This window comes from Hipposideros armiger, unplaced genomic scaffold (genome assembly GCF_001890085.2).
Source record: "Hipposideros armiger isolate ML-2016 unplaced genomic scaffold, ASM189008v1 scaffold_150, whole genome shotgun sequence".
In the NCBI taxonomy this organism is placed as follows: Eukaryota; Metazoa; Chordata; class Mammalia; order Chiroptera; family Hipposideridae; genus Hipposideros; species Hipposideros armiger.
The window spans coordinates 1153069-1178818 of NW_017731500.1; the positions used below are offsets into that span (position 1 = coordinate 1153069).

General features: G+C 49.7%; 1 protein-coding gene across 1 annotated transcript; it reads right to left on the reverse strand.

Moving 5' to 3' along the window:
* Positions 1–15056: 15056 nt before the first annotated feature.
* SSTR2 (somatostatin receptor 2) lies at positions 15057–22957 on the reverse strand. Its single transcript, XM_019650947.1, has 2 exons — positions 22700–22957; positions 15057–18350 (listed from the first exon to the last, which is right to left on the reverse strand). Exon 2 carries the CDS (start codon positions 18266–18268, stop codon positions 17150–17152), a length of 1119 nt encoding a protein of 372 aa, XP_019506492.1. The 5' UTR covers positions 18269–18350; positions 22700–22957; the 3' UTR covers positions 15057–17149.
* Positions 22958–25750: the final 2793 nt, after the last annotated feature.

Genomic DNA, 25750 nt, shown 5'->3' on the forward strand with positions numbered 1-25750 from the left:
CACCTCCTAGTTTCGTTGCCGTCGTTTAGTTTTGGTGTAGCATGGATGAGTGTGTGTGTGTGTGTATCGCGTGGCACCTCCTGATGCCGTGTTTTCTTCCTTTCTCATTAAATCTTTAGGGGTAGAATTTTAAACATCCGTTTCAATTCAAGAGATTATGTGTAGATCATCCTGGGCCCCGGAAATCAAACCTGAGCATTCCGCCAGCTATAATAGCTGTCATTTTGGGCACCACCTGGGCACTTTGCACAATACTACCCTTAGTTCTCACAATAATCCTACAGCCTAGGCGGTCTTACACTCATCTGACAGGTCAAACAAGGCTCAGAGGACCAAGTAACCTGTCTGAGATTACGCAGATAGTCAACAGCCGAGCCTGCCTTCAGAACCTGGTCAGTTTCTCTCTAGTCCTTGATTTTTCTACTTTGTCACATTATTAGATTCAAAGAAAATGTCAGAATATCAAGAGACAGATGGGCCCAAACAATTCTGAGTAATGATCAGATGGCACCCACACTGCCTCCTACCCTTTGTCTAAAGGTGGGTCTCTGCCACTGGATGGCAGTTTCGGGGCCCAAGCTGGAGTGGCTCCCCAGTGATTTGGAGGCAGCTGGCATGTGGGGTGGCCATGCCTGGTAGCCGGGTGTCTGCTTGCTGGAGGGCCATCTTTCAAAACTGGGAACATAGTCTGACTTTTTTTTTTTATTCTGACATTTTACTTTCTCTCGTCCCATCAGCACTCTTATCTCATTGCGAACACTGAGGGGGCAGGTGTCTCCTTACTTTTTTTTTTTTTTTTAGCTGAGCCATCCTGCTACCTGTTGGCAGCTCAGCGGCTGCTCAGCTCGGGCTGGACTCAAACCGCTGTTGCTCAGAGCTCAAACTCTTGAGCAAGCTCTTAACCAACTGAGCCACTCGGCCGGCCCTTCTCCTTACTTTTTAATAGAACTATAGAAAGCTAGCCAGCATAATGCCTGAAATAGAAGGGTTTTTAACAGACTTTTCTCTCACACCACGTGCTCTCCTTCTTGTATGGGACATGTGGTCTTGCAACTGGGAAAGGGTTCCATCGACCCTGGCTCCCAAACTCAATGGTTCCATAAATATTTGCAAAGTGAGTGAATGGTGTCATGCGTGTAGTCACATTATCACAAAGTAGCTGCTCAAAGGATGTGCCAGAAAAGGCACAAGGGTCTTTTACCATCAGTTGCCTAATAGTTGAAATACTGAAAGCAATAAGATAGTTCTCCCTCTTGTCACACCCACTTTAATGCCTTCTGTTTCACGTAAGGTGGCTGCATTTTTGGTATGTCACTGTTCAATCTCAAGAGTGAACCTGCTGAATCTTCGAGAACCTGCTGAACCTGCCCTGATGATGTTGGAAGGAGGGCTGTAGAGTTAGGGGTGGAATTGGGACCAGACATACTGGAGAAGAGCTAACACACGGAAAGGCAAATTACCTAGGACACTTGGCATAAGAAATCGGACTTTGGCCACGCGAGGAGGAATGGACAGGGAGAAAGCAAGAAGGAAGACATGGGAGAGGAGTCTGACAGCAAATTCACAGAGCGAAGCAAAAGGGCAATGTGACCGGGTGAAGGACAGGCTGTGTCAACACAGCAGTTTCGGGGGCTGGATGGAAGGTGGAACTCCGCCTTGCTGCCGGGTGGGATTCAGACATTCGGTGTTTGCTCTTGGCTGAGATGCCAATGGGAGAGCGAGAGCCGACTGCAGTCGTCTTGACATCTTATCTTTATGGCAGTGTTTGTTCGCCTGTGTCTACTGCAGGTGACATTTGTAGTAGAATGGGTGATGATCTGACTTCACTGTTTGCAAGATACCTGAGACTCTGCCTTCAACAAATAGCCAGGCAGGCATCACACCTGATGTAGGAGGCCTGGAGGTCCAGGCTCCACACATTCTCAACACCCCGACTGAAAAAGGTGCTAGCAAAGCCTATACTGCAGACTTCATGGCCTCGCCTCGTGTGTAATCGAATCCTTACTGTGTTAACTAGCTCTGTGCTGGGTACTGTGGAGGATGTAAAGACATTTGATTAAAAGTGAATGATTCTGGGGCCAGCCGAAAGGCTCAGTTGGTTAAGAGCTCGCTCAAGAGTGTGAGCTCTGAGCAACAGCGGTTCAATGCCCGGCCTGAGCTGAGCTGCCGCTGAGCTGCCAACAGGTGGCAGGAGGGCTCAAAAAAAAAAAAAAAAAAAAAAGTGACTGATTCCGTGACAAGCTTTCATTTCTCTTCCAGTCTCCATTGCCTTTCCTCCTCCTCACCATTCCACCGTAGCTGATGAACCTTTCTCATCTATATTGAGAAAATAGAAGCCATCAGGCAGGAATGTCCTCGTGTTGAGTCCTTTATCTCTGCCAACCTGCTTGAATATATACTCAGCCTTCTAACTTCTCTTGTTACCAAGAACCACGTGTTCCTGCTCCTTTGCCCTCTGTCTCCCCTTGGCCGCTGGATCTCCCCGTTCCCACCTCTCGAAGACCTCACTTCCTTCTCTCTCCGGCATCATTTCTCCCTCTCAGCGGATCGTTCCCATTACCTGAAAAACACTCTCTAGTGTCTCCCATCTTGTAAAATTGCTCCTTTGTCTCCGTGTCTCCTTCCAGCCCCTGCCCAGGCCTCCTCTCCTCATCACAGTGAAGCATCTAGGCCTTCGCTAGTTGCTGTCTCCACAAGTCACCTCCTATTCCCTTTCTCGACTCCATCCATTAGGGCAGCGGTTCTCAACCTGTGGGTTGTGACCCCTTTGGGGGTCGAATGACCCTTTCACAGGGGTCGCCGGGTACTCGTATGTGGGCGTATCTGCATGTGGGCCTGGAGACGGATAGAGGAGCGGTGTCTCGGTTCCTAAGACCATCGAAAATATGTGTTTTCCGATGGTCTTAGGCGACCCCTGTGAAAGGTTGAGAACCACTGCATTAGGGCTTCTTGCGTCAGCGTTCCATCCACGGGAAGGCCTGCCTTCTGCAACTTGCCAATTTTAGCCATGACCGCTCAGTGTCTGGCCCTTTCAGCAGTGTTTGGCATGGCTGGCCTGCCCCTTGTCGACACTGTTCCCTTTGACATCTGTGACATGCTCCTACCTCACTAGGCACGCCTTCTCAGTCATATTTGCTGATTCTTCTTCCTTTGCTGGACCTCTCCATGTTGGATGGGCCCACCCTCTCTGGACCATTCTCGGTCTGCGTTTCCTGCCTAGGTGACCCCATCCTGCCCTGTGGCCTTAAGAGTCAGAGGGTCACTACAGTGGCTCAGGTGGAAGTTGTGATGACTGTGGAAATGGAAAGAAAGGAACAGATGTTTGCAGATGGCTTCTACATTTGTTATTCCAGCCCTGAGCTCCTGGGTTATACTTCTAGCTGCCTTCTTAGAATCCCCACTTGGATGTTTAAGAGACATCTCGAACTTAACACATCTAAAATAGTAGCTCGCTTCCTACCACCCATCCTGCACCCTCCTCTAAGTCATCCCTGTCTCAGCAAATGGCACCACCCAGTTATTCATGGCTAAGACCCAGGAATAGTTCTCGGTCCCTTTCTTGCACCATCCACACTCAATCCACTTATAAGTCGTGTAGACTCTTCCTCCAAAATCGGGGCTGATGAACTTTTGCTGTAAAGAGCCTGACAGTCCGTGGCTTTGTAGGCCCCGTGGCCTCTATCACCGCTACTCAACAAGGCCCTTGTAGCACCAAGTCAGCAGCAGATAGTACACAAATGAACGGGCATGGCTGGGTTCCAGCCACACTTCATTTGCAGAAACAGGCAGAGGGCCAGCTTTGGTCCATGGACCATAGCTTGTTGGCCCCTGATCCAAAAATCTATCCCTGTTCTTTTCTATCTCCACTGTCACCACCCTAGTCTAAGCCACCAGTTTCTCACCTGAACCACTTGCTTTCTAATTCCCCTGTTTAGGTCCTCCTCCCTTTTAGTCTCTCTCCTCACCACCAGAGCATGCTGACTCTTTCAGAAATGTAAATCCGGTGTCTGTATCCTCTGCCTCAAACCTCCAATGGCTTCGCACCCCTCTGGGACAGATGCAAACTCCTGTTAAATACCTTCAAATCCCTGGGTGACCTGGCCCCATTCACTCTTCTTTCTCCTCCCTTGCTCTATTCCAACCTCACTGGTCTTTGTGTTTCATAAACAGAGCTTGGCTCACTCCTTTCTAAGGCCTTTGCTCTGGCTGTTTCTTTTATCGGATCATCACATGGTGGTTGTCTCCTCCAAGAAGTCTGCCTGGACCACCCCAATCTAAAGTAGGGAAAGCTAATGTTTATCAAGGGCTAACTACATGTCAGACGCTGTTATAAACTCTATGAACTATTTTATTCAATTCTCATAAAACCCCCTCTGAATTATATCCTGTTCTTATCTCTGCTTTATGGAGGAGGAAATTGGGGCCAAGGGAAATTATATAATTTATCCCCAATCATTGAGGAAGTAGTAGACCTGAGATATAAACCAGGCTGTCTGGCTCTGGGGCCTATGACCTCAGCCACCGCTCTTTCCTGTCTATGTATTTTCATGGTGGCATCTGTCACTTTGTTGCGATTACATGTTCATTTATTTGTGTATTTGTTTGTTGAGTGTCTCCCCTACAACACGGAGCAGAGATTTTTGGTCAGTCATTTGTCTCACCAATATTCCCAGCTCCTACAACAGCGTCTGGCACACCGGAGACACTCAGTATTTGTTGAGCACACACATAATAATTTAACTTGATAATAAAGTAATTTATGGGTAGGTTAACAAATATGTAAATATTCAAAGTACACCTTACCTTAGAATTCCTATCGAAGAAAGCAATGATCAGATTCATGTACTCTAATTTCAGAACTGTTGAATTCGTTCATATTCTGCTCAGCCCTCTCCTCTCCCCGAAATGATGTGATTTCTTTGGACTTTCGAACGTTACTTTGGGATTAGAAAAGACTCCTGTACAGTTTAACCTTCTTCTTGCCTTATCATGCTGCTTCGGGGCTGTGTACCAGTGTGTTCACACACAGTGATACTGAAGCACAGCAATTCTGAGGTCAGCATGCGTTTAAGGGAAGTGGCTGAATGTCTTCAACTTGAGGACAGATCTATAAGAGCAGCTGCTTTATCACAGGGATGCTGCCCTCGCCTTACCTAGAAAAGTGTGATGGCCTCCCTGGCATCCTACGGATGCAGCCGCCACCTGAGGCTATTCAGCTCTGATGATAAAAGTTTACTGGGACATCTTCCTCTGGGATGCAGCATGACGTGGGAGCAGGCAGTTGTCAAGCCCACCTTTCCTGCTGCATTGGCAGGATCACAGCCCATCCTGCGATTCACACGAACTGAAATTATAAAGACCAGCCAACAACAGCTTAGAATATTTAAAGTTCAAAGACTCAGGTGGGGAAGTCGGGTCTCGGAGAGCTTCAGGAGGAGGTATGCTTGCAGGGAGCTCTACTTCTGCTGAGTTATGAAGTTTGTTTGTCGTGTGTTTCAGTTTAGTTCTTCCAGGCCAGTCGGAAACATCAACCCTGCTTAGCCCAAAGCCTGGATGATAAAAAGGCCCTGAATCCTTCCACGCGAGAAAACATTCAGATTGAGTATTTTCAGATATAGTTTGGAAGCAAATGCAGGCAACCCATTGACTAAAATGTATGCAACATTTTCCATATACCTTTGCTCCCTGTGGGGTAGTGGAGGAGTACACGCCTTGACTTCGGAATTCGAAAAGTTGTGCAAATGAGTTTATAGCTCGCAAAGGGAGAGCATAAAGCCGTATTCTGCAATGCCAGTGCCCAAAGCAGAGTTGAATCTTTGGGTGTTGACCACCTAGAATGCCATGTGAGTGGGTGGGATGCTGACCTCCATCCCTTTTGCAGCTTCCGAGCCGTCCGATGGTCGTTTTCTCAAAACCCAGTTTACCGTCTTAGGATTTAGAGAGTGCTTCCAAGGCTGCAAGGCCCCCAGGGCCCCTCCGTTGTGTCTGTACCCAGGTGGAAGTTTAAATGAACTCGCTCCAGCTATTCGAGTAGACCGTGGGCAGCTCTGAGAGTGCTGGGTTCCTGAGATGGGGGATAGCCCATGCATTGGGGAGCTGGGGGTTCTCCGCGTGCGTCCTCCCCCACCCCATCTATTCTGTCCCCCTCTCTGGAAGCTGACCTCTGTGGACTGCCTCACCCGGCGGTCTTGTCCTCTGGCTCTGGTTGAGTTCGGTCATGAGAGGAGATCAAAGGGACCCACTGTGATTCTGGCCCCGGCTGAATTACTTAGCGGCCACATCTCCTGCTGGGACTCACTGGGCTCTGCCAACATCCATCCCCGCCCTGGGCCCTGCAGCTGTAGGGCTGGCAAAGGCTTCCACCTTTACCGGGTCCCCGGGCGCCTCATCTCTGTCTTGCCGATAGCCTCAAGCCCCCTCACACCTCTGCGCGCGGTGCCTTCGTTACATTCTTGTCAATTATACCCCTCTGAGCGTGCCATCTGTATCCAGCTGGACCCGAAAGCGATACAGACGGTTACAGACCCAGGATTAACAGCTTGACCCTCTCCCTCTGGTTAGCACCAGGCCCCAGGCCAACCACGGACTCACTCTGGAGGAAGAACAAAGAACTCAGCAATGTGTAACCAGCTCAATTTCCAGAATGCTCTGGAATATGAGGCTCTGTTTAGGGAGGGGAGACGTTATAGCCCTGGTCCGTTTTGGTGGAGACCAGAACTCAGTTAGGCTTAGCCGAGGAAGCAAGTCCTCTAGCCAGAAAGGAAGGCTCTGTGTGGACAGAAAGCGCGTAGCACCTTCTCAGGCAGACATAATGCATTTGCTTTTCTGGACCGGACTTGGCTTTCATGTTGCATCACACGGTTGGTTTTGACAGTGCCAGCTATCAAATTCCATTGTCGGCAGAATTAGAAGCCAGGGCTTAATATTAGCCAATTTGGAAAATGGTCAGTTGTTTAACAACCAGAAAGTTTCAGGTCTTCTTTTGCTGTGATTAAAGGGGAGGGAACTTCATCTTTACTGGGCACCTCTATGCACCAGATAATGTGATAAACTATTGAAAATGTTTTCTTTCATCCAACCTTTCCACAGTCCGGTGAGGTACGTGGTGTTATGCCTGTTGTGCAGACAAGGAAATGTGGGCTCTGGGCCGTCAAGGGCATGAACGAGGCCCCACAGCCCACAGGTACAAGTGCCGTGTGGCAGAGTGGCTCAGAGCGCTGGTTCTGGAAAAGGGCGCAAGTACACTCCGTGCACCTCAGTTTCCTCATCTGTAGAATGGGGCTCCCTATTTCCTAGAGCTCTTATGGGAATTGAAATGAGAGGATGCCTGTCAAGGGCTTACAGCACGGCTTGGTACATCGTGAGCACTCAAAAAAGTTGCTGATTTTCTTTTTGGATTTTAGTAGTCTCATGTGGAGTTAAGACTCTGTTTTAAGCAGCTGGACATTTTCGTTACGTTTTGATTTTGACTGAAAGGAAGACGAGAGGGTGACAAAAAGTTGTTTTCTTTGACCTAATTTTAAAACTCTTGACATTTGTCTATGGTCAGTTTTGCGATGTCTTCGTGGCATTTTCAGAGCACCCCTTTTGTCACCTGCTTTACAACGACTTAGCCATGCTATTTAAACTAGGCTACAAAGTGGGAAGAAATCAGATAGGGCCATTGAAAATCAGTCAGTCCTTGGACATAATGGGACTCACCAGTGGCTGTCAATTTTTAAACTTTTGTTTGTTTTTGGTTTTTTTGCTTCTAAACAATGATTACTAAGACAGCTAGAAAACATTTTGTAGGCTGTTCGTTGGGCTTCGAGCTTTGAAACAAATTGCAAAATTCCACAGTTTCCAGTTCAGTGTTTTAGGAAACCTGGAAAATATGGGTTATGTCACTTGGGACACTGACCCATTTTCCTGAACACGTGGGGTCTTTTTTAGAGATAGACGGGGACAGAGGTGACTCCCCATAGCTGGCCTAACGAACAAATTTCAGTCTGAGTCCCTTCCATTGAAAGTACGGTTACATGCGAAGGTCATTTATTAAACAGGACACTTGCAAAAAAAAAAAAAGTCACTAAAAAGAACTGTTTGCTTCTGGCTTTCTAGTATATGCAATCAGTTATAATAGCAAAGATAGAGGTACATTTACCTGACAGGAAACAAACACAATTACAAAAGCAGTGGCAGCTTGTTTGAAAGCAAAAGCAGTGTTAGCTATTTTTTCTAAATACTGGACATGTTGTGGAATGACATGTTAGCAAGAGTAACCACATTCGAAATACCATAAGAATAACAGCTTATGTGCACACCTGTTCTTTTTTCTTTTTTTTTTTTTTAACCTAAGCCATCCTGCCACCTGTTGCAGCTCAGCTCGGGCCGGGCATCGACCCGCTGTTGCTCAGAGCTCAAACTCTTGAGCAAGCTCTTAAGCAACTGAGCCACTCGGCCGGCCCTTGTGTACACCTATTCTTGACGTATTAAAACCATCCATCACATCACATAATTAAACTGTTTTTGCAGTTGGGGCTGCTGAAGGCTTTTTTCTGAGTGTCCCAGGTTTCCTTGTATCCACAGAACGCAGAAGGAGAAAAAAACTCCCTTGAAGTTTTCTCCATTGAAGTCCTTCATAGACAGGTGGAAACCAGCCCAAGGGCTCTTGTTTCATGATTACCACCTCCTTCAGAAAGGAGCAGGAGAGGGGGGATGTCAGCACCACTTGAAAAAAACAGAAGTCGCGGGAAATGCCGCATGGGAGCATGTGTATGAAGAGTTTTCAGTCGCCTTTGATAATGACTGATCTACTGTTTGTAAAAAGTCGGTGTCGTTTATTGGTGAGTGACAGCCGGAGAGGGATGGGTAGAGAATGAAATAAGGAGAGTCTGTGTTAGGAAAGCTGCACTGTACGTGATAAACTGTCTTTACACGCATCCTAAACAGTCAACTCCATACACTCCGCCCGCACTCTGTTCTTTCCTGTTGAGATGGTTCTCAGGCTGTTGGAAACGCACATGGAGACTTTTCCCGGGGAAAAGGCTTTTGAATGGCCCTGGGGGGTTGAATTGTATGCTGTTGCTTTTGTTCACCATCAAATCGGGTGAGCCAGGTGGCTGTTCCTGGAACTTCATTGTGTGGCCGGGGAGGCTGATGTCTTCCTGCAGACGGATGGGAGATCAATCTTCATTAGCTGGTTGTTGTGACAGAGAGCCTTTTTCTCCCGCTCAGCGAGGTTTTAAATTCGTGCCCAAGGCCACGCAGTGACCCAAAGGAGGGAGAGACGGAGAGAAAGAATGAGGGCTGGTCTGGGTCGTCCACCCCTAGGATGAAATGCCTCTGCTCACTGTTTCCTTCGAAATCAGTTCCCAGCCTGATGTGATGAAAACTAAGTGTCCCCTTCTGTTGTGTAAAGGTGGGCATTGCGGAACTCGCAAAAAGAGAAGGCATTTTTACAATTTCAAACTTTAACTCTAAAGGTGAGAGAACCTGTTTTGAAAGATAGATCGAGGGTATCATTCAAGGAAGCAAATCCTGACGGGTTAAATTTCAAACATGTGGGACTCCTCGCCCAATGGCAGCGTCCGGTCCTGACTCTCCCACAGCACCTGGACCTCTGCTGACCTCGGCACTCGTTAAGGTGAAGCCGACTCCCAACAGCAGGCTTTACTGCTCAAGGGACTGCCACCTCAGTGCCTCGCTTTGGTTCTCCTCCAGCAACTGGGGTTTATTTCATTGTTCCTGGAGGCAGGGACCCTCAAAATCCCAAGCCCTCTAAATACCCATTTCTGCCTCGGCCCACCGCCCCAGAGCCGTGTTGCTGATGGCCGCTGAGCCAAACTAGAAACGTTCCATTTAACCTGGGACAAACGGGTTTCGTTGGCTGCAAAGATGGCCCCTAGCAGAGGCCACAGGTGGCGCGATTGGGGATACGGCTCTGCCATCTTCCAGTGGACCAGCCCTCAGAACCAGGAGATCGCAGAGGTGGTGGCGGGAAGGTGCAGAGAAGAGAAGTGAAGCAGCTGTGGCCCGTCGCTTCCCGGAGCAAGCCTGCCACCAATAAAACAGGGCCCATCTACCTGGGAGCTTGGAAGAGACATTCAGAAGACAGTTTTAATCTGTCAAAAGTGTTAAGCAGAAGCCAAACAAAGTGAGTCTTCATCCCGCCGGAGCCTTCGCTCCCGAAGTGTCTACACGCCAGGTTGGCAGCACAGCTGGGACGAAGCTCACTTTAATTAATCTTGAGAATGAAACCTGGAGCTCAGACTTCTGTTCATCAAAGAAAGAGACAACAACGCGCTCTCCCCGATCCCATACTGGCAGGTACTCAGAAAGCACAGGATGAGCTGATGTAGATCGCCTGAGCCATGGAAACAGACAGTTGGATGCGAGCAGGGACTGGGGGCGGGGGAGCGCTTCCTTTACGTTGAAGAGAGACTTTTGGAGGTGTGCCCGTGGCCCAGGAAGAGAACTGCAGTTCATTTTCTTGGTGACCGAGCATCTCAGCTTCCCGCAAAGGGTTCAACCTCAGATTTGTCTTGGGAAGGTTGGTGGGGGTGGGGGGAAATGCCTGTTAAAATGCTGTCCTTGATGAGAATCAATTTGAAAATTGCTTGGAGCGATTTTTCTGCAAAGAAATTGTATGGTTTTCCCCACTCCCTGCAAAAAACATCGCTGTTAGCAGAACGTGTGCTTTAAGTTGGTTGACGAGTGGGGATGATTCGTAGTAAACCATTTGCACCCTTTAGCCAAGTCTATTGTTTTTTTTTTTTTTAATTGAGCTGGCCTGTTATTGCAGGGGTGGCTGGCTGGGGCTAGGCATGCAGTCTGTGGTGTGGCATGGATCTGCTGGCTGAGAAACCCTCATGCACAATGCCCCCCTCCCTTATCTAGAAAAAAGTGATTTACTGTCCCTAGACTTCAAATGTGCCTGCCAGTATAGTTATATCCGTCCGCTAAGAGGCTTGGAGCATCTCTGCGTTGGAGGTCTTGCCTAAACAACGTAGAAGGCCTATTGTGTACGTGTGCTTGTGTGTCACATGTGTGCTGCACATGTGTGTGCATGCGTATCCCACACATGTGAGCAGGCCTCTCACCGTGCCTCACGTGTGTGCGTGTGCCACACATGTGCTCTGATGCATCACATGTGTGCATTGTATTGTGTGTGTCTGTTGGAGAGCGCCAACTGCAGTGCAAGTTGAGGAGACCTTGAGAATCCATTTCTCCGGATACGTGGAAGGTTGGTTCATGTTAAGAAGACAGCTAAGCCTTGGTTATGTTGTACGAGAACCATTTGGGTTTCTTGTGAAAAAAATAATACCCGTGAGAAAAATATCTGTTCCCTCAGTCATGACCAGATCCCTCGCCTGGGGATGGGAACCCTCACAGGAATGGACACCCCAGCCACCTGCGAGGTCAGGGGAGCACTGCCCAGGAGCAGGTGCCCCTGGGTACCTGGGGAGCTTACAGGTAATCCCCTAGAGCTGATTGCGGGATTAGCAGGTTTTTGGGGGGACTAGCAGTTTTCCTTCAGGGTTCCCATACCGGCTACTTTGTAGTCTGTTCTTTGGAAGGACCTGGGACATCTGTGTCTCCTTTTGTTCCAGGGCTAAACCAGTCCTATTTGGTAGACCATAGCACACCCCGCTTTCTCTCTAAAGTGACCGTCACTGCAAAGAGACCTTCTCCACTGCTTAAGCAGTTGGAGGCCCCGGTCACTGAACAATTGAGTGGGCCAGCGTGTGGGAAGCCATTTTGGGTTCCTCCGTAAGTGGGCCTTACATCACGCTCCTCAACAGACTTTTCACAGAGGACAGGGGGATTCTACCTCTAACCACTACGTGCCTCTTCTGCTTCCAGTCCCAGCAGGGTAAGGAGGGGACCGGGAGCCACCTCTCCCAACCAGACACCAATATCCTGGCAAAGAGGTCTTTTTCTCCCCGCATCTGTCCCTTCAATAATGCCAAGAGAGAGGAGAGAGATGAAAAAATGAAGCCTCTCCCCTTCTCCATTTACACTCCCTCTCCACCCACCTGAAGTTTAGTGTCTGTGTCATCTGTGCTTTCATGTTTAAAGTCTTTGTCCAACGGCAGGCGGACGTTCACTGAGCCTCGTGATAAAGCCACCACGTTTCATTTAATGATATTATACTCACTTTCAATCCTGGGAGAATCAGTCATGTTTTATGTTTAGCTTGGTTAAGTCTTGGTTAATATTTAGCTCTGGTTTTAGGCATAGTCCAGACACCTACAACCTGACACAGCTTTCTAAAGTAGAAAACTGTATGATCAGCCCGTGTTTGATCGCTGCTGAGTTAAAGGAAGGGGTGGGCAGTCGTTGAGAGTGGCAGTGGGGGTGGGAGGTGTGAAAGCTTGTCCTTGAGCTGTTCTTCTCAACCCTAATAGCTGCCAACTCAGATAACAGCTATAAAAGCTTTTCAGCTGTAAGTAGAATCCAGTCCCTTGTGCCCACTTTTTAGATGAACCGCTAGAAGAAAAAAAAAAAGAGAGACTCTGCCTATGGGAATGTTCCCAGAAATTTCCTTATTAGAAGCCAAACAACCACTTAGGTAAAGGTTTCTGCTGATAGAACATTTGCTAGGAAATTTGATGTTTTTGAATCTGGCAACAATGCAGATTAGGCAAGTGATTGAGGATAAGTCATGACTTATACGCTCAAAGGCTTGGCTTGTCAGCTACTGTGATTCTTATGATGGCACATGTTTCAGAAACCCTATTTTGGACCTTCCCAACCATATAGGGAAGCTCGCGATGATCCACTTGCCATCTTGCTTCACAAGGCCAAGGTTCATTTCTGCCTTCCATTGTGACTTGACTGTGTTGATTGAACTGTCACATTCGGAGCTGACTAGGAACGTGTATCTCGACAGCCATGTCCTTCCTACCTGTCTCAGGGACCAGACTGTACACTCCTCCGGCACGGCGCTCCTGTGTAGGCCAGCTGGGGCCGAAAGCGTCAGCAGTGAACACTTGTATTCGGTCATGGAGAAGAGGTGAAATCTGTGTAATAAGCAAACAGACTCCAGTTCGCTGCCAGCTCTGGAGGTCCCATCCGCCAGTCCACATTTTCTTCTCTGTAGACCATTTATGATAGGTACATAAACGCACGCAGAAATAAAAAGAGGCACAATCGTGAGCCTGTAGAAGTTGTTACACAAAAACGCATGCAGTAAAATCCCACACCGTCACTAAAGGAAAGGTTGGCTACAAGTTCAGCTCAGGACTTCCCAGCAGCCACAAGTAAGAGAGAGTGACTCCTCCCCCTCTGTTTTCCTTCTTCTTTGTAAGAACAAGTGAAGGAAGGAAATGCAATGTCCGTCCATCATCCAGTGTCCTTGTCCTTGTGTCTTCTTAGACTGTCCCAGTCTACAACATGAACCCCACCAAAGTTTCAACTCCGTGTCTGATATTACTGAACTCTTTGTGTTACTGAAACAACCTGATATCACTGAACATAGGCCACAACATCATATCTCTCCTGGTACCTTTCTCACTAAATCCACTTAGGTTTAATCAGCTCTTCGCTACCCATTTAAGGCGTAGCTTGCACAATCCCAGGTATCAGGTATCCTAACATCAATCAAGTGCATTACTTTTTTTTTTTTTTAAAGATTTTCATTGGGGAATTGGGGGGATGGGAACAGTCTGGGGAATTGGGGGAAGGGTAACAGACAAGTTGCTGTCCTTTTGTTCTTCAGTCTAGTTGTGGAGGACGTTGCTTCACTGGCCCAAGTTGGCACCATCATTGCGCTCTTCCCGGGAGAGGCAGATCAGTCGCTGGCTTCTGGACGGCCGCTCACTGCGGCTGCTGGCTGTTCACGCTGGCTGCTGGCCACTCATGGTAGCCCATGGCAACCCACTACCACAGGGGCTGCAGCCTATGCCATCGCCGGTGACTCCTGGCAGCCCAGCTCCAGGTTGAGCTGTTGTTCAGCATCTTAGCTGTAGAGGGCAGTGTCACTGACCCTCATATGTGGGATCCGAACCGGGGCCCTCTGGCGTCCCAAGCCAGTTCTTAACCAACGCGCCACTCGGCCGGCCCAAGTGCATTACTTTTTATTCTCTCCCAGCACTCAACAGATTTATCTTCATAACGAAATGTTGAGTGGAGGCCAAGATTAAATTTTGGAATTAATGGCTGGCCAAGTGGCTCAGTTGGTTAAGAGTGCAAGCTCTGAGCAACAGGGTCACCGGTTCAATTCCCACATGGGCCAGTGAGCTGTGCCTGAGCTGAGCTGCCACAGGTGGCAGGATCACTCAGCTGGGTGAGAGCACGTGCTCCTAACAACAAGGTTGCTGGTTCGACTCCTGCATGGGATGGTGGGCTACGCCCACCTGCAACTAAGATGGAACACAGCACCTTGAGCTAAGCGGCCACGAACTGCCTACGGTCGGCCGGATGGTGACTGGACTTGGAGCTGAGATTGCTGCGCCCTCCACAACTAAGATTGAAGGACAACAATTTGGCAGTTCCCCTTCCCCAATTCCCCAATAAAATCTTAAAAAACAAAATTTGGAATTAAAATTATGTGAACATTGAATTGAAAATGTTGATTCCCTCTTGGATAAAAGAAAACAACCAGAGAGCAAGTCACCCTTGAAAGACATATTACAAAAAGCGGAGAATACCTCTTCCCATGGTAGAAACCTGACCTTCCCCAGATGGAATTATAGCCTCAGTCTCCAAGGCCCCACCTTAGAGCCTTAGAAATCGCCCTGCTAGTTGGGTACTCACCATATGCTGGGTCTGCATTTTGTTTCAAGACTTCGGATCGCGGCTTTGGACCCCGGCTTTTTTGGAGGCAGCTTCTCTGATCATGAGGCTACGAGTGTTATAGAATTACTCTATCTGCTTTGAAATCATTTTTTTTTTTAGCTGAGCCATCCTGCTACCTGTTGGCAGCTCAGCAGCTGCTCAGCTCGGGCTGGACTCGAACCGCTGTTGCTCAGAGCTCAAACTCTTGAGCGAGCTCTTAACCAACTGAGCCACTCGGCCGGCCCATTGAAATCATTTTTTACCAAGTCTCCATCCTTTGGAATCACTTCCCTGAGTAAAAATCAGCATTTATTCAAAGACCCTGGAACACCTCATATTGTAATAATGGTCAGGCTGTGTTTAAAATATTTCATTCCAAATCGTTGCTTGTTTTTATGCAAGACAATGAGGAGGAGGTGGGGAAAGGGAGGGAGGTGTCACTCTGTTACTTGTGGCTGCTGGGAAGTCCTGAGCTGAACTTGTCACCCACCCTTCCTTTAGTGACGGTGTGGGATTTTACCGCGTGCATTTCTGTGTAACAGTTTTCCCCGTAGTCTCACCTTAGAATTGTTCTTCTTTTTATTTCTGCAAGGATTTGTTTATCTGTCGTAAATCTTACTGAAAGTATTTTTCTAGGGCACAGTAAGTACTTTTGGCAGTGAGGTGGCGTGGATAATATAGACAGCTAGAAGAAGGACAGCACATTAATGATAGCCACACGTGGAGTTCCTGGTCCTTCCCACAGTCAAGCAGCCCTTGTGTAGGGAGCCAGAAGAGGGAAGCTCATTCTAGAATAGGGTAAAATCTGTACACGAGACACTAGTAGGGAGCTTTTCCTATAAACCCAGAGGCGATGCATCCTGACAAACACCCTGGAAATTGTGTTCCATCCACGAAATGGGCATCATCTCACTTCCTGTCCCTTGTACCTGAGCCCATCTACCATGTCAGGGACAAAAAGAAGTAATGCCACTGATGGTGCCTCGCGCCTGCCTATGACAGTGCTTGGGGCATAGCCGAGTCTGTGGCATTAGAGGTCAGATGCGTGACGTGTGTGTAGTGGGTGAGGAAGGTGGCATGGCCATACCTGCGAGGATGGGGCACCCTCCAGCGCTCACACCCACACACCTGTAATGCTATGTGTTTAGTGGCTGGTGCATGTGCTGATTATGTTTAGGGAACAATGTCCTCAGGTCCTTAGGATGCATTGTGATTTTCTCAGCGCCCAGCTTTGTATCGAGTCCTTTAAAAACCCCTTTGAGAGGTTGTTGAATTACATTTTCATTAGGAAGATATGTCTGGCATTAAAAAAGGCCAATTTTCATGGTTTCTAATAAAGATGCATTTTTTTCTTCATTCTTACTCATTTATTTTCATGATGGGGAGCATAAAATGGTTTCCCCACCGGAATTATAGTCTATTTTTTGCCTTTCATGTTAGTGATTCCCATCACCCCATTTCCTTTGGTTCCCTAAGAAAAATTAAAGCAATTTGAGAAGAAAAAATGCAGTGTTATAACAAAGCCCACCTTGTCTTGATAAATACAATGACTGATGACCATAACCATTTAAGTCCTTTTGGGTAATGAATAATTCTTTGATTATACCTAAGAAGAGGAAACACATGAATTTATGTCCTGGCTCCTGAAATACCTCCTCCCTTCCCCTTCTTGCTTTTATCTAATTGCCTGAAAGGAGTGAAGCAGACGCCGAGGGACAGAGGCCAGTTTTGTGAGGCTGGACGCGTACACAATTTAAGGCGCCCTCTTTCAGAAAAATAATACAAAAACATCTTCCTTTTATAATTTTGAACAAAAACATGTGGCCGTGTGAACATACTGCCCAAGCCAGCAAGACCCCTGAAGCTTAAACTTTTATTGGCTCCACGGATGGTCCATTTCTGCGGGTACCATATTGTAATTAACGTCCAGATGCACTACGCACGCTTGGATTTGCTACTTGTGTGTTTGTGTGTAGGAAATGTAGATAATGACTGTACAGGGGCTAGGGAGGAATATACAAGTATAAATGTAAGAACACAAGATTATACGTTGGGTTTTAAACACACACATACACAGATATCGTTGTCTGTTTTTGCTGAGTGTCAGCATTTCAAAGGATCATTTCCAGGCACGATCACCTCTTTTCCCAGGCTTTGAACTGTCTGCCTGCATTTCAGTGTTCCCTTTAAGGGGGAGTTAATCAACTTAACACATATCAGTCACACAGACACGCCGACTCAAACACTGCTCTCTGAATTGGACTCATGCTGAACAAATCCCTATTCTAGAAGCCAGGTGCGATAGGTGGGAAGAAGGATGTTGGTGGGGGTAGGGCGCACACTGCCAGTTGGCAGAGCTTGGCGTTCTATTGATTCATGTTCAGGCAGTTCAGATACTGGTCTGGAGGTCGCCATTGAGGAGGGTTCTCTGGGTCTCCGTGGTCTCATTCAGTCGGGATTTGTCCTGCTTACTGTCACTCCGCTCTCCGTCATCTGTGCCGCTCACCTTGACCAAGCACAGCACATTCTGGAAGCTCTTCTTGAAGTTGTCGGACAAGAAGGCATACAGGATGGGGTTGGCACAGCTATTAGCATAGGTGAGGACCACCACGAAGTCAAACATACCTTTCAGGGCTGGAGTGGGGCTGATGACCACCGACACTGAAGACACATTGAAGATGTAGAAGGGAAGCCAGCAGAAAATGAATACAGCCACCACTATGGACACCATCCGGGTGACCTTCTTCTCAGACTTTTTCCTCTTGGAGGAACCCACGCGGATCCCAGAGGACTTCACCTTGATGATAATGAACAGGTAGCAAAGACAAATGATGGTGAGGGGCACCAGGAAGCCCAGGATGAAGGCGTAGATGATGAACCCTGTGTACCATGCCCCAGATTCACCCGGCCAGTTAATGGTGCAGCTGCTCCTCCCCCACTGGTTGCTCCGAAGCCCGGCGTATATCATAATCGGCAAGATGACCAGCAGAGAGACGCCCCACACAGCCACATTGATCATCTTGGCTGTCCGGGGTCTCCTCCACTTGGCCGACTTGATGGGGTGGACAACAGCCAGGTATCGGTCGATGCTCATGACGGTCAAGCAGAAGATGCTGGTGAACTGATTGATGCCGTCCACAGTCATGACCACCCGGCAGATGGCTTTGCCAAAGGGCCAGTGGACCAGAGCCACCTGCATGGCCAAGAAGGGCAGACCCAGCATGAAGAGCTCATCGGCGATGGCCAGGTTGAGGATGTAAATGTTGGTGATGGTCTTCATCTTGGCATAGCGGAGGATGACATAAATGACAAGCGTGTTGCCGCACAACCCAATGATGCAAACCACAAAATATATGAATGTGAGAACTGCATTGCTCGTCAGATCATAGTACGGCTCTGTCTGGTTTGAGCTGTTGGCGGCTGCCACTGAGCCATTGAGGTCGAATGGAGAGGAAAGCAAGGGTTGGCTTCCATTGAGCAGGTCATATGCCATATCCATGGCTGCCATATAGTCCTAGGCTAGTTCCAACCAGCCAAAGGTCTTATTCTCACCTTAATGGGTCCCCGAGGCAAAGGGTCCACTGTGTCATCTGCAAGGGAAAATGGGAGATTGGCTCATCAGTCAGAGGCTATTTCAAACTCTCGCCAGCCTTCCATGTCTCTGGTTTACTCTCTCAGACATATTCTTCGACTGAAAATTGGGTTATCTTTCCCCATCAATGTAGAGCTATGAGCCCATTCTCATCAGGGTGCAGAATTTTTGAATTGTTTGTCCAGTAGTGGGGAAAGGTCTGGGTTAAGCCATCACACACATGTGGGAGCTGACTGTGGCTACAAAAGAAGTGTACTTTGATCCCTAAGAAGTTGACTGGGCTGAACAGTAAAAAGGCAGAGCATGGAGAAGTCCAGCCTCTGACCTCCGAGGGGTCTCACATTCACGTTCTTGGCTTTTCCCCATGAGGAAATCTACCCTGACCTGCCGACTTCTTTGGAGGTTTTCCATTCTGAAAACCCATTAGTGGAAAAATCCCAGACTGTAGAGGTACAACAAACCAGGGTTCCACCACAGAGCCCATGTGACCTTATGCGCATCACCTAACTGCTCTGGCTCTCATTTGTTAAAATGGGGCGTCATGAAGGTTAAATGATGAAACATATGTGAAAAACGCCTCACATTGTGTTGGGCTCATGACCGGAGCTCAGTAAGTGTTACCTTTCCCCCGTTTTCCCTCTGCCATCTCATTTATCTCTCTTATTAAAATCTGCCTACATAGAATGAACCAATTTAGTCTTACGTATTTTTTAAAAATCTGGCTTGCTTTCGTTTTTAAAATGTATGTTTTAGTTTATTTTTGTTTCTGCTATTTCTGTTTCTCCAATATCCTGTGCTTTTCCGCCTTGTTGCCTCGGAGCTTCCTCAGCAGGAAGCTTGCCTCCTAACACCCCAGAGAATTTGCCTGCGATCCCTTTGGATTAAGGACAAAAACAGGAGCCACGTTCATTCACAGAAGTGAACCGAAGGTTCCAAACACGGATGTAGCTCATTCACATTCACTGTCCCCTTGATCTTCCCCACCACCCTGTGAGGCGGGGACAATTGTCTCCATTTTGCAGATGAGGAAACTGAGGCTTAGCGAGTTTAAGCAACTTGCTCCCATTCCCTGCACATCATTGGTGGTGGAGCTGGGATTTGAACACAGGACACCCACAACTTCTGCGTTTTTCACAGCACCACATCTGCTGCCTAGTGGACAGGAAAGCTAGCAGCTGATGATGGGGCTTTGGTCTGAAGCAGCTGACTCTGTTTTACCTCCGTGCTGAGAAAATAATTGTAACACTATTGGCTTGGCCTGAGGTATAAGACAGTAGCTTTTCCCATAATTAAATGACTGATCTACAGTCACTCAAAAACCATCACTGGGGCCGGCCGAGTGGCGCGATGGTTAAGAGCTGGCTTGGGACGCCAGAGGGCCCCAGTTCGGATCCCACATATGAGGGCCAGTGACACTGCCCTCTACAGCTAAGATGCTGAACAACAGCTCAAACTGGAGCTGGGCTGCCGTGGGTCGTTGGTGACGCCGTGGGTCGTGGGCGACGGCGTAGGCTGCAGCCCCTGTGGCAGTGGGTTGCCATGGGCTACCGTGTGTAGCCAGTAGCTGCAGTGAGCGGCTGTCCAGAAGCCGGCGACTGATCTGCCTCGCCCGGGAAGAGCGCAATGATGGTGCCAACTTGGGCCAGTGAAGCAATGTCCTCCACAACTAGACTGAAGAACAAAAGGACAGCAACTTGTCTGTTCCCCTTCCCCAATTCCCCAGCACTGTTCCTATCCTCCCAATTCTCCAATAAAAATCTTAAAAACAAAACAAAACCATCACTGGGGGCTTCTTTATTCGAGATGGGCCGGGAAGCCAGCTCATGTAAGGTGTGAATTGCAGCAAGAACAAAGGATTTAAGAATGCCTTTTGCTCCTGAGGTGTGCAGAGGAGGCTTGGGAAGGGGAACGCTTGAGCTGGATGTTGACTATATGAAGAGGGAAGGTGGTAAAGGGATGGTGTGTTCGGCACACAGTGGGAATAATTCGCTTGGCGGGCACGTTTCCCCTGAGCAGGGCACTCCTCCTGGTGCCTGAGTGAAGATTGGAGATTGCTCCTTTAGGCTTGGAGAGACTCCTGACGACTCGAGGGGGACTTAGCCGGCAACAAGTACTGAGGATCCTTCTTTGCCTCTGACTCATTTTGCCCTGCCTGGCGCATCGCTTCGTGTCTCTGCGCTAATCTCCCCATCACACAGTTGTCTGTAACGTGGAATCTGGGCTTTGTGGCTGACCTTTCTGCAAAGTACTTTGGGGGACCTGGGATTTAATGTCTGCCTTGGGTAAAAAGCACAAATTGGTAGCTATTAAAAACAGGAGCTGTAAAGAAACCACATATATATATATATATCTCTATATATATCTATATACACACACACATACATATACATATATATATATATATATATATATCTAGATTAACTTGGGTTGTTTCCACTGTCACTTATAACTGGCTTGTCAGTTACTTGAATTCTGCAGACCCAGAATTCTATTTAAGCCGCCTGCGTTGGAGTGCAGTTAATCATTAGCATTTCCCGGGTCCCGTCTGTGTAATACACAAGGTCCCACCCCCATGTCTGGGTAAGACTGAAGACCCCTGGGCTGCAGCAGCCCTGTCTGGCGTGTTTTGGGGTAGGGGTGATGATGGTGCCGGCATGCGCTGGAGGATCAAATGTTGATCCCCAGACCTATATGTGTTTTTGGCTGGCGTCTCACCCAGTAAGACGGAACTGCATGGGGTCAATTGTTTTCTGAAATAGGCTGAGAAGTAGTATTTCTCCACTTTTGGACAAGTGGAGATGAAGGGGGCAGAGGCGGCCGACTGGGGAGCCAGTCCGGACTGGGCAGGCTCCTCCAAGGCGGAAATGGGTTTATCAGTGGATCTCGTTTTATCAACAATCAAGGCAGCTGCCTAACTAAGGTCTCTGAGGGACCTCTGCTTCATTGGGGTCCCATCAAAAGTGGAGTCCAATGTTGGGTGGTCAGTACTTGTTGAATTGTGGCTAAATGAAGTACACAGGAGGTTTGGTTTTGTGCTTTTTCATTTTTCCAGCCTAAGAATTGATAGTGGAAATGGCTGATTATTGGTTTCCTCTGACACTGGGTCCCGACTCTGTTGGAGAGAAGGGTGAGAATGGTCTCACACATCCCCAGCCCTTACCAGAGGGGCTGTGATTACCAGCCTAAGAACTGAGTGTCGGGATGGAGACCAGGCAGCAGCGGTGGTGCTATTTACTACTGCGCTTTAGTTTTTACTTTCTCCCTAACATCTTTCTCCTATTCTGCCCCCACCCCTACTTCCTTCGGGGTTTGCGAACCTGAGTGGATCTCGGCATGGCTGGAGCCTGAGTCCCACTGGTGGGGAGACACCATTGCCAGGTGCGGGCCACCGCAGCGCTAGAGCTCCCAGGAAACGGCTAGGAGCCGCCGGCAGAAGGGCATGGGGGGAGAGGTGACATTCCGGACCACCCAGTTGGTTCCCCCGCTGGTACAGAAAATCCTCTGCCTGTTCATCCAACTCTCTGACCTTCAGATCCAAGGGTTTCCTAAAGGGTTCCCTGCTATTTCCAGGAGGAAGGGGGTGGGGATCGAACATTGTGGTGCCAGGACCCCCAGCCTCTAAACGCAAAGGAGGGTGGAGGCGTCAGAGACTGCTGAAAGCGGGTGACAGACGTTTGGTGGACTTGACTGGTGGCTCCCTCCTGGTCGCGGGCCACTCAGTGGTTTCTCTCTAAACCTCGGCAAGCTGTCCCCTCAGCCTGGGGGTGGGGTGGGGGGTGGGGACGGACCCTAGACCATTCCGGATCCGTCTCCTAGGCCAGGCAGGGAGGAACAGAGAGAAGCCCCTTTTCTCTGCTCGGGCGCCTGCTCCTCAGAGGCTGGGATGTCGGGGTGCACACCCGCAGGAGCGGGGGCAGCGTCCTCCCCTCACCCCCCAATGGCCTCGCTCTCTTCTAGTTGGGCCCTTTTAAAGGCGGCTGGGAGAGAAGTTGTCCCCGTTGCAGCCACCACCTGGATACTCGGTTGGGGGACCAGGACTGACAGGGGCGCACGCCACACACACTGGCATGCGGCTGTGCAGACACGTTGGTTCCAGCACACACGGTCCACAGCCCCCGACTCGCGCCCGGACACCCCCAGTCTTTCATTCCCACCCAAATCACCCTCAAATGGCACAAGGGCGGCGAACCACGCACTGGGACCTACACTCAGGTACACCGAGGCGAGCACCGCCGTGCAGCGCAGAAGCACCCAGCTGCCCAAGTGCGCGACCGACACGCGTGCTCTCTCTGTCTTTCTCTCTTCTCACACGTACACACACACACACAGAGACCCCCCCCCCCTCACCTTTTCTTTTCCGATGCAATCCCCTCGTTCAGCTCGAAGGCACCAGCGGCTGTCCTCAGCCCAGCCCGGCGCCAGGGCGCGCAGCAGCTTTGCTGGCACCCTGCGATCGGCGTCTGGACCTGCCGGCTCCGGCTCGCCCCTCGCGCCGCCGAGAGCTCGCCGGGTCCGCAGACTCTGAGCGCCGAGCTGCAGATGGAGGCTGCAGGCGCGGGTGGCTGCGCCGCCTGCACTGGCCCTGTGGAGCCGGGCCCCTCGGCACAGTCCCCCTCCCGGTTACGTCACGGCAGCTTCGCTCCGCCCGCCGGCCCTGTGGGAGGACGGAGGGTGAGCCGGGTGGAGGATCCTACTGGTCTGTGGCTGTGGGCACAGCTTGCGGGCATGGGGAAGGGGGACCCGCATGAGGGGGCGTGAAGGGTCAAGCGACTTCAGTCAGCTGCCGCAAGGCTGGTGGCAGCGACACACGCTGCTTGTCCTCAGGTTTCACAGAATCGGTCCTTTTTCACCTAACATATGACAGGCAGCTGGAGTGGCTGCCGGGGTGACCCAGAGTTGCTTCGGTGCCTCTGGCATCCCAGATAAGTTTGCAGAGCTGTGTCTACTGTGGGTCATCCCTGGGCACAGGGCCAGGGGAGGGACAGGGACAAAATGGGTCCCAGAGCCAGCCGGTCTCTGCAGTGATCAGCGCCCCTTGGCACAGCGCGTGAGCCTGCATTTGGGTCCCAAAACTCACTGCAAGGTGCAAGGTGCTCAGCAGGGGGGCGACTCACCCCAGCTGTCCCAGCTTTCCACAGCTTGGAGGCGCAGTGGCCACACCGCCAGTCGCCTTCTGTAACCTGTCAGTGGGCACCTGCTGGCTGGAGCCGGCACAGCCCCGCGTCCCTCCACCCCCCCCTGCTGTGAGGGAGCAAAGGGGAACAGGGAAGAAGTGGGGTAGCGCCACATCAAGTCGCAGCTATTTATTCTTTGACTCTGATGATTCAGCCTCTGTTCCAATAGTTTAATAAGTCATAATCAATCCCACAGGCTCCTCTTCGTTTTCCTCCTCCAAACACACACACACACACACACACACACACACACACACACACACACACACACACACACACACACACACCCTGAGTACAGTGTTAGAGGACGGGAAACAGCAAGCGAACGCCAGCTATGGTTTTCTCTGCGGGCTGAGCTGCCTTTGTTCATCCTATGACCTGGCTTCCAATTCACTGGTGACAAGTCCCAGTCCCAGGCTGTTTAGTAGGCAGGGTAAGTCCTAGAGATGGGTGCGTGACATGGGAAGGGAACCACTGGGTAAGGTAGCAGTCAGCTGGGCGAAACAGTATCTTGGGGTATCCACTGCATCTTGGGGGACCCACTGCGAGGGTGGACATCAGGGAGTTTCATTGGATTTCTCTGAGGTGTTGGTCATGATGGGGCTTGCGTCTGTCACCCTGGAGCTCAGGGACCATGCGAGTTGAGCCAGTGACTGCCTCATGTCTCAGCCCACCTGGGAGCCAGCTTCTCTTCAGACGTGGGATAGAGGGGCTGGGGCGGGTAGCTCACTTGACGGGGGGTGCCCCTGCTCACCATTAGCTGGAAGAGGGAGAGCAGAGTGGAACTGAGCTCAGAACTCCGCGCACTGGGGACCCAGCTGCCACTACAGCACCTGTTGCCACGTCTGGTTAAAAACCAGTGACTCAGCTGGTTTCCAGCAAAAGAGGAGGAAAAGGAAAACCCAGGAAGTGCCCACTCCACCCTCATATTCCTTTCCCTGGAACCACGTTATCTTGTCAAAGGTCTTGAACTATTGATGCTGAACTCGTGGATCATTTTAAAAGAAGTAACCACAGTGTTTTTAATTTACATGAGAAACGAACTCCTGGTTCTCAGTGTCCCTCGCCTCTCACAGTGACTCTGATAGGACAGTGCATGGGTTTTGTTGTGGTTTTTGTAATAGTTTTAATATGAGTACTAGCAGCAAAATCAGACTGCTCCTGGGGGAGCAGCTGAGTTACCATCTCCCTTCAAGACAGCTTAGGCCATGAGTTGCCACCCCCTGTATGCTTATTGGTTTGCAACCTTGGGAGTTCCCTAGGTGAAATTTGAAACCGCCTCCCGACCCCTGCACTGTGCACACAGGGCAAGGTGAGGCCGAAGAAAGAGGCAGGCCATTCCAGATCGGTAGGTGGCATTTCTAATAAGCACGGGAACCTATGTAAGAGGCTTGGCTTGGGCACCAAGAGACGAGTAGGTCTCCACCCCGCCTGTCAGCATCTTAAAGTGTGTACAGAGGCCTTAACGGGATGGTCTCAACTACACATTGCTCTGTCAAGGCTGAGTCCTTGAAGTGGCTCCTAGTGTGGGAATAGTGGGTGGACCTTAGATTCCCAGGACATGGTGTGGGGAGGAGCCTCTGATGGCCAGGGCCCAGCTCATGGGTCACCCGGCAGCCATGTCTTCTCGATGACCACCTCCAAGAAGACGCCGTCTCTTGGGTGATCTGATGCAGTGAAGTCCCCCGCTTCCACAGCCCTTCTCTTGTGAGCCTTTCCTCTCCCTGCCCCCACAAGTCGGGGTGGGTGGACCCGCCTGGAAACATACTGTCCTGATCTAGGCACACCTGTCTCTACTGTAGGCTGGGTGAGAGGGGCCTGAACACTGACCTTGACAGCAGAGAATGTGTAATCTAGAACAACTGTTGATTTTGTCCAGATAACGCAGGCCTCCTCCTCCCCGCCTTTGAATGCCTCGAAAGAGTTGTTTGACTTGGGTGCTGCCTGCACTCAGCGGCTGCCCTCGGGTTCCAGCACCCCATTTCACCCCTTAATGGCCATCCTTTTGACTCCCCCTCTCCATCTGCTGAATGAAGTCTGCGTTGTGGCTCTGGGGCGCCTGTCCTTCCTCTCGGCTCGGTGAGTAACTAAGTAACCAAACCTTGAGCCAGACAAATCGAGGGGTTGGGGAGCAGATAACCTCCGTACTGGCTTGTTTGATATCTTTAAAGCAATTAAATAATACCCCTCCCTCTTGCAGCAGTTATCAGAGAGACAATAGGCA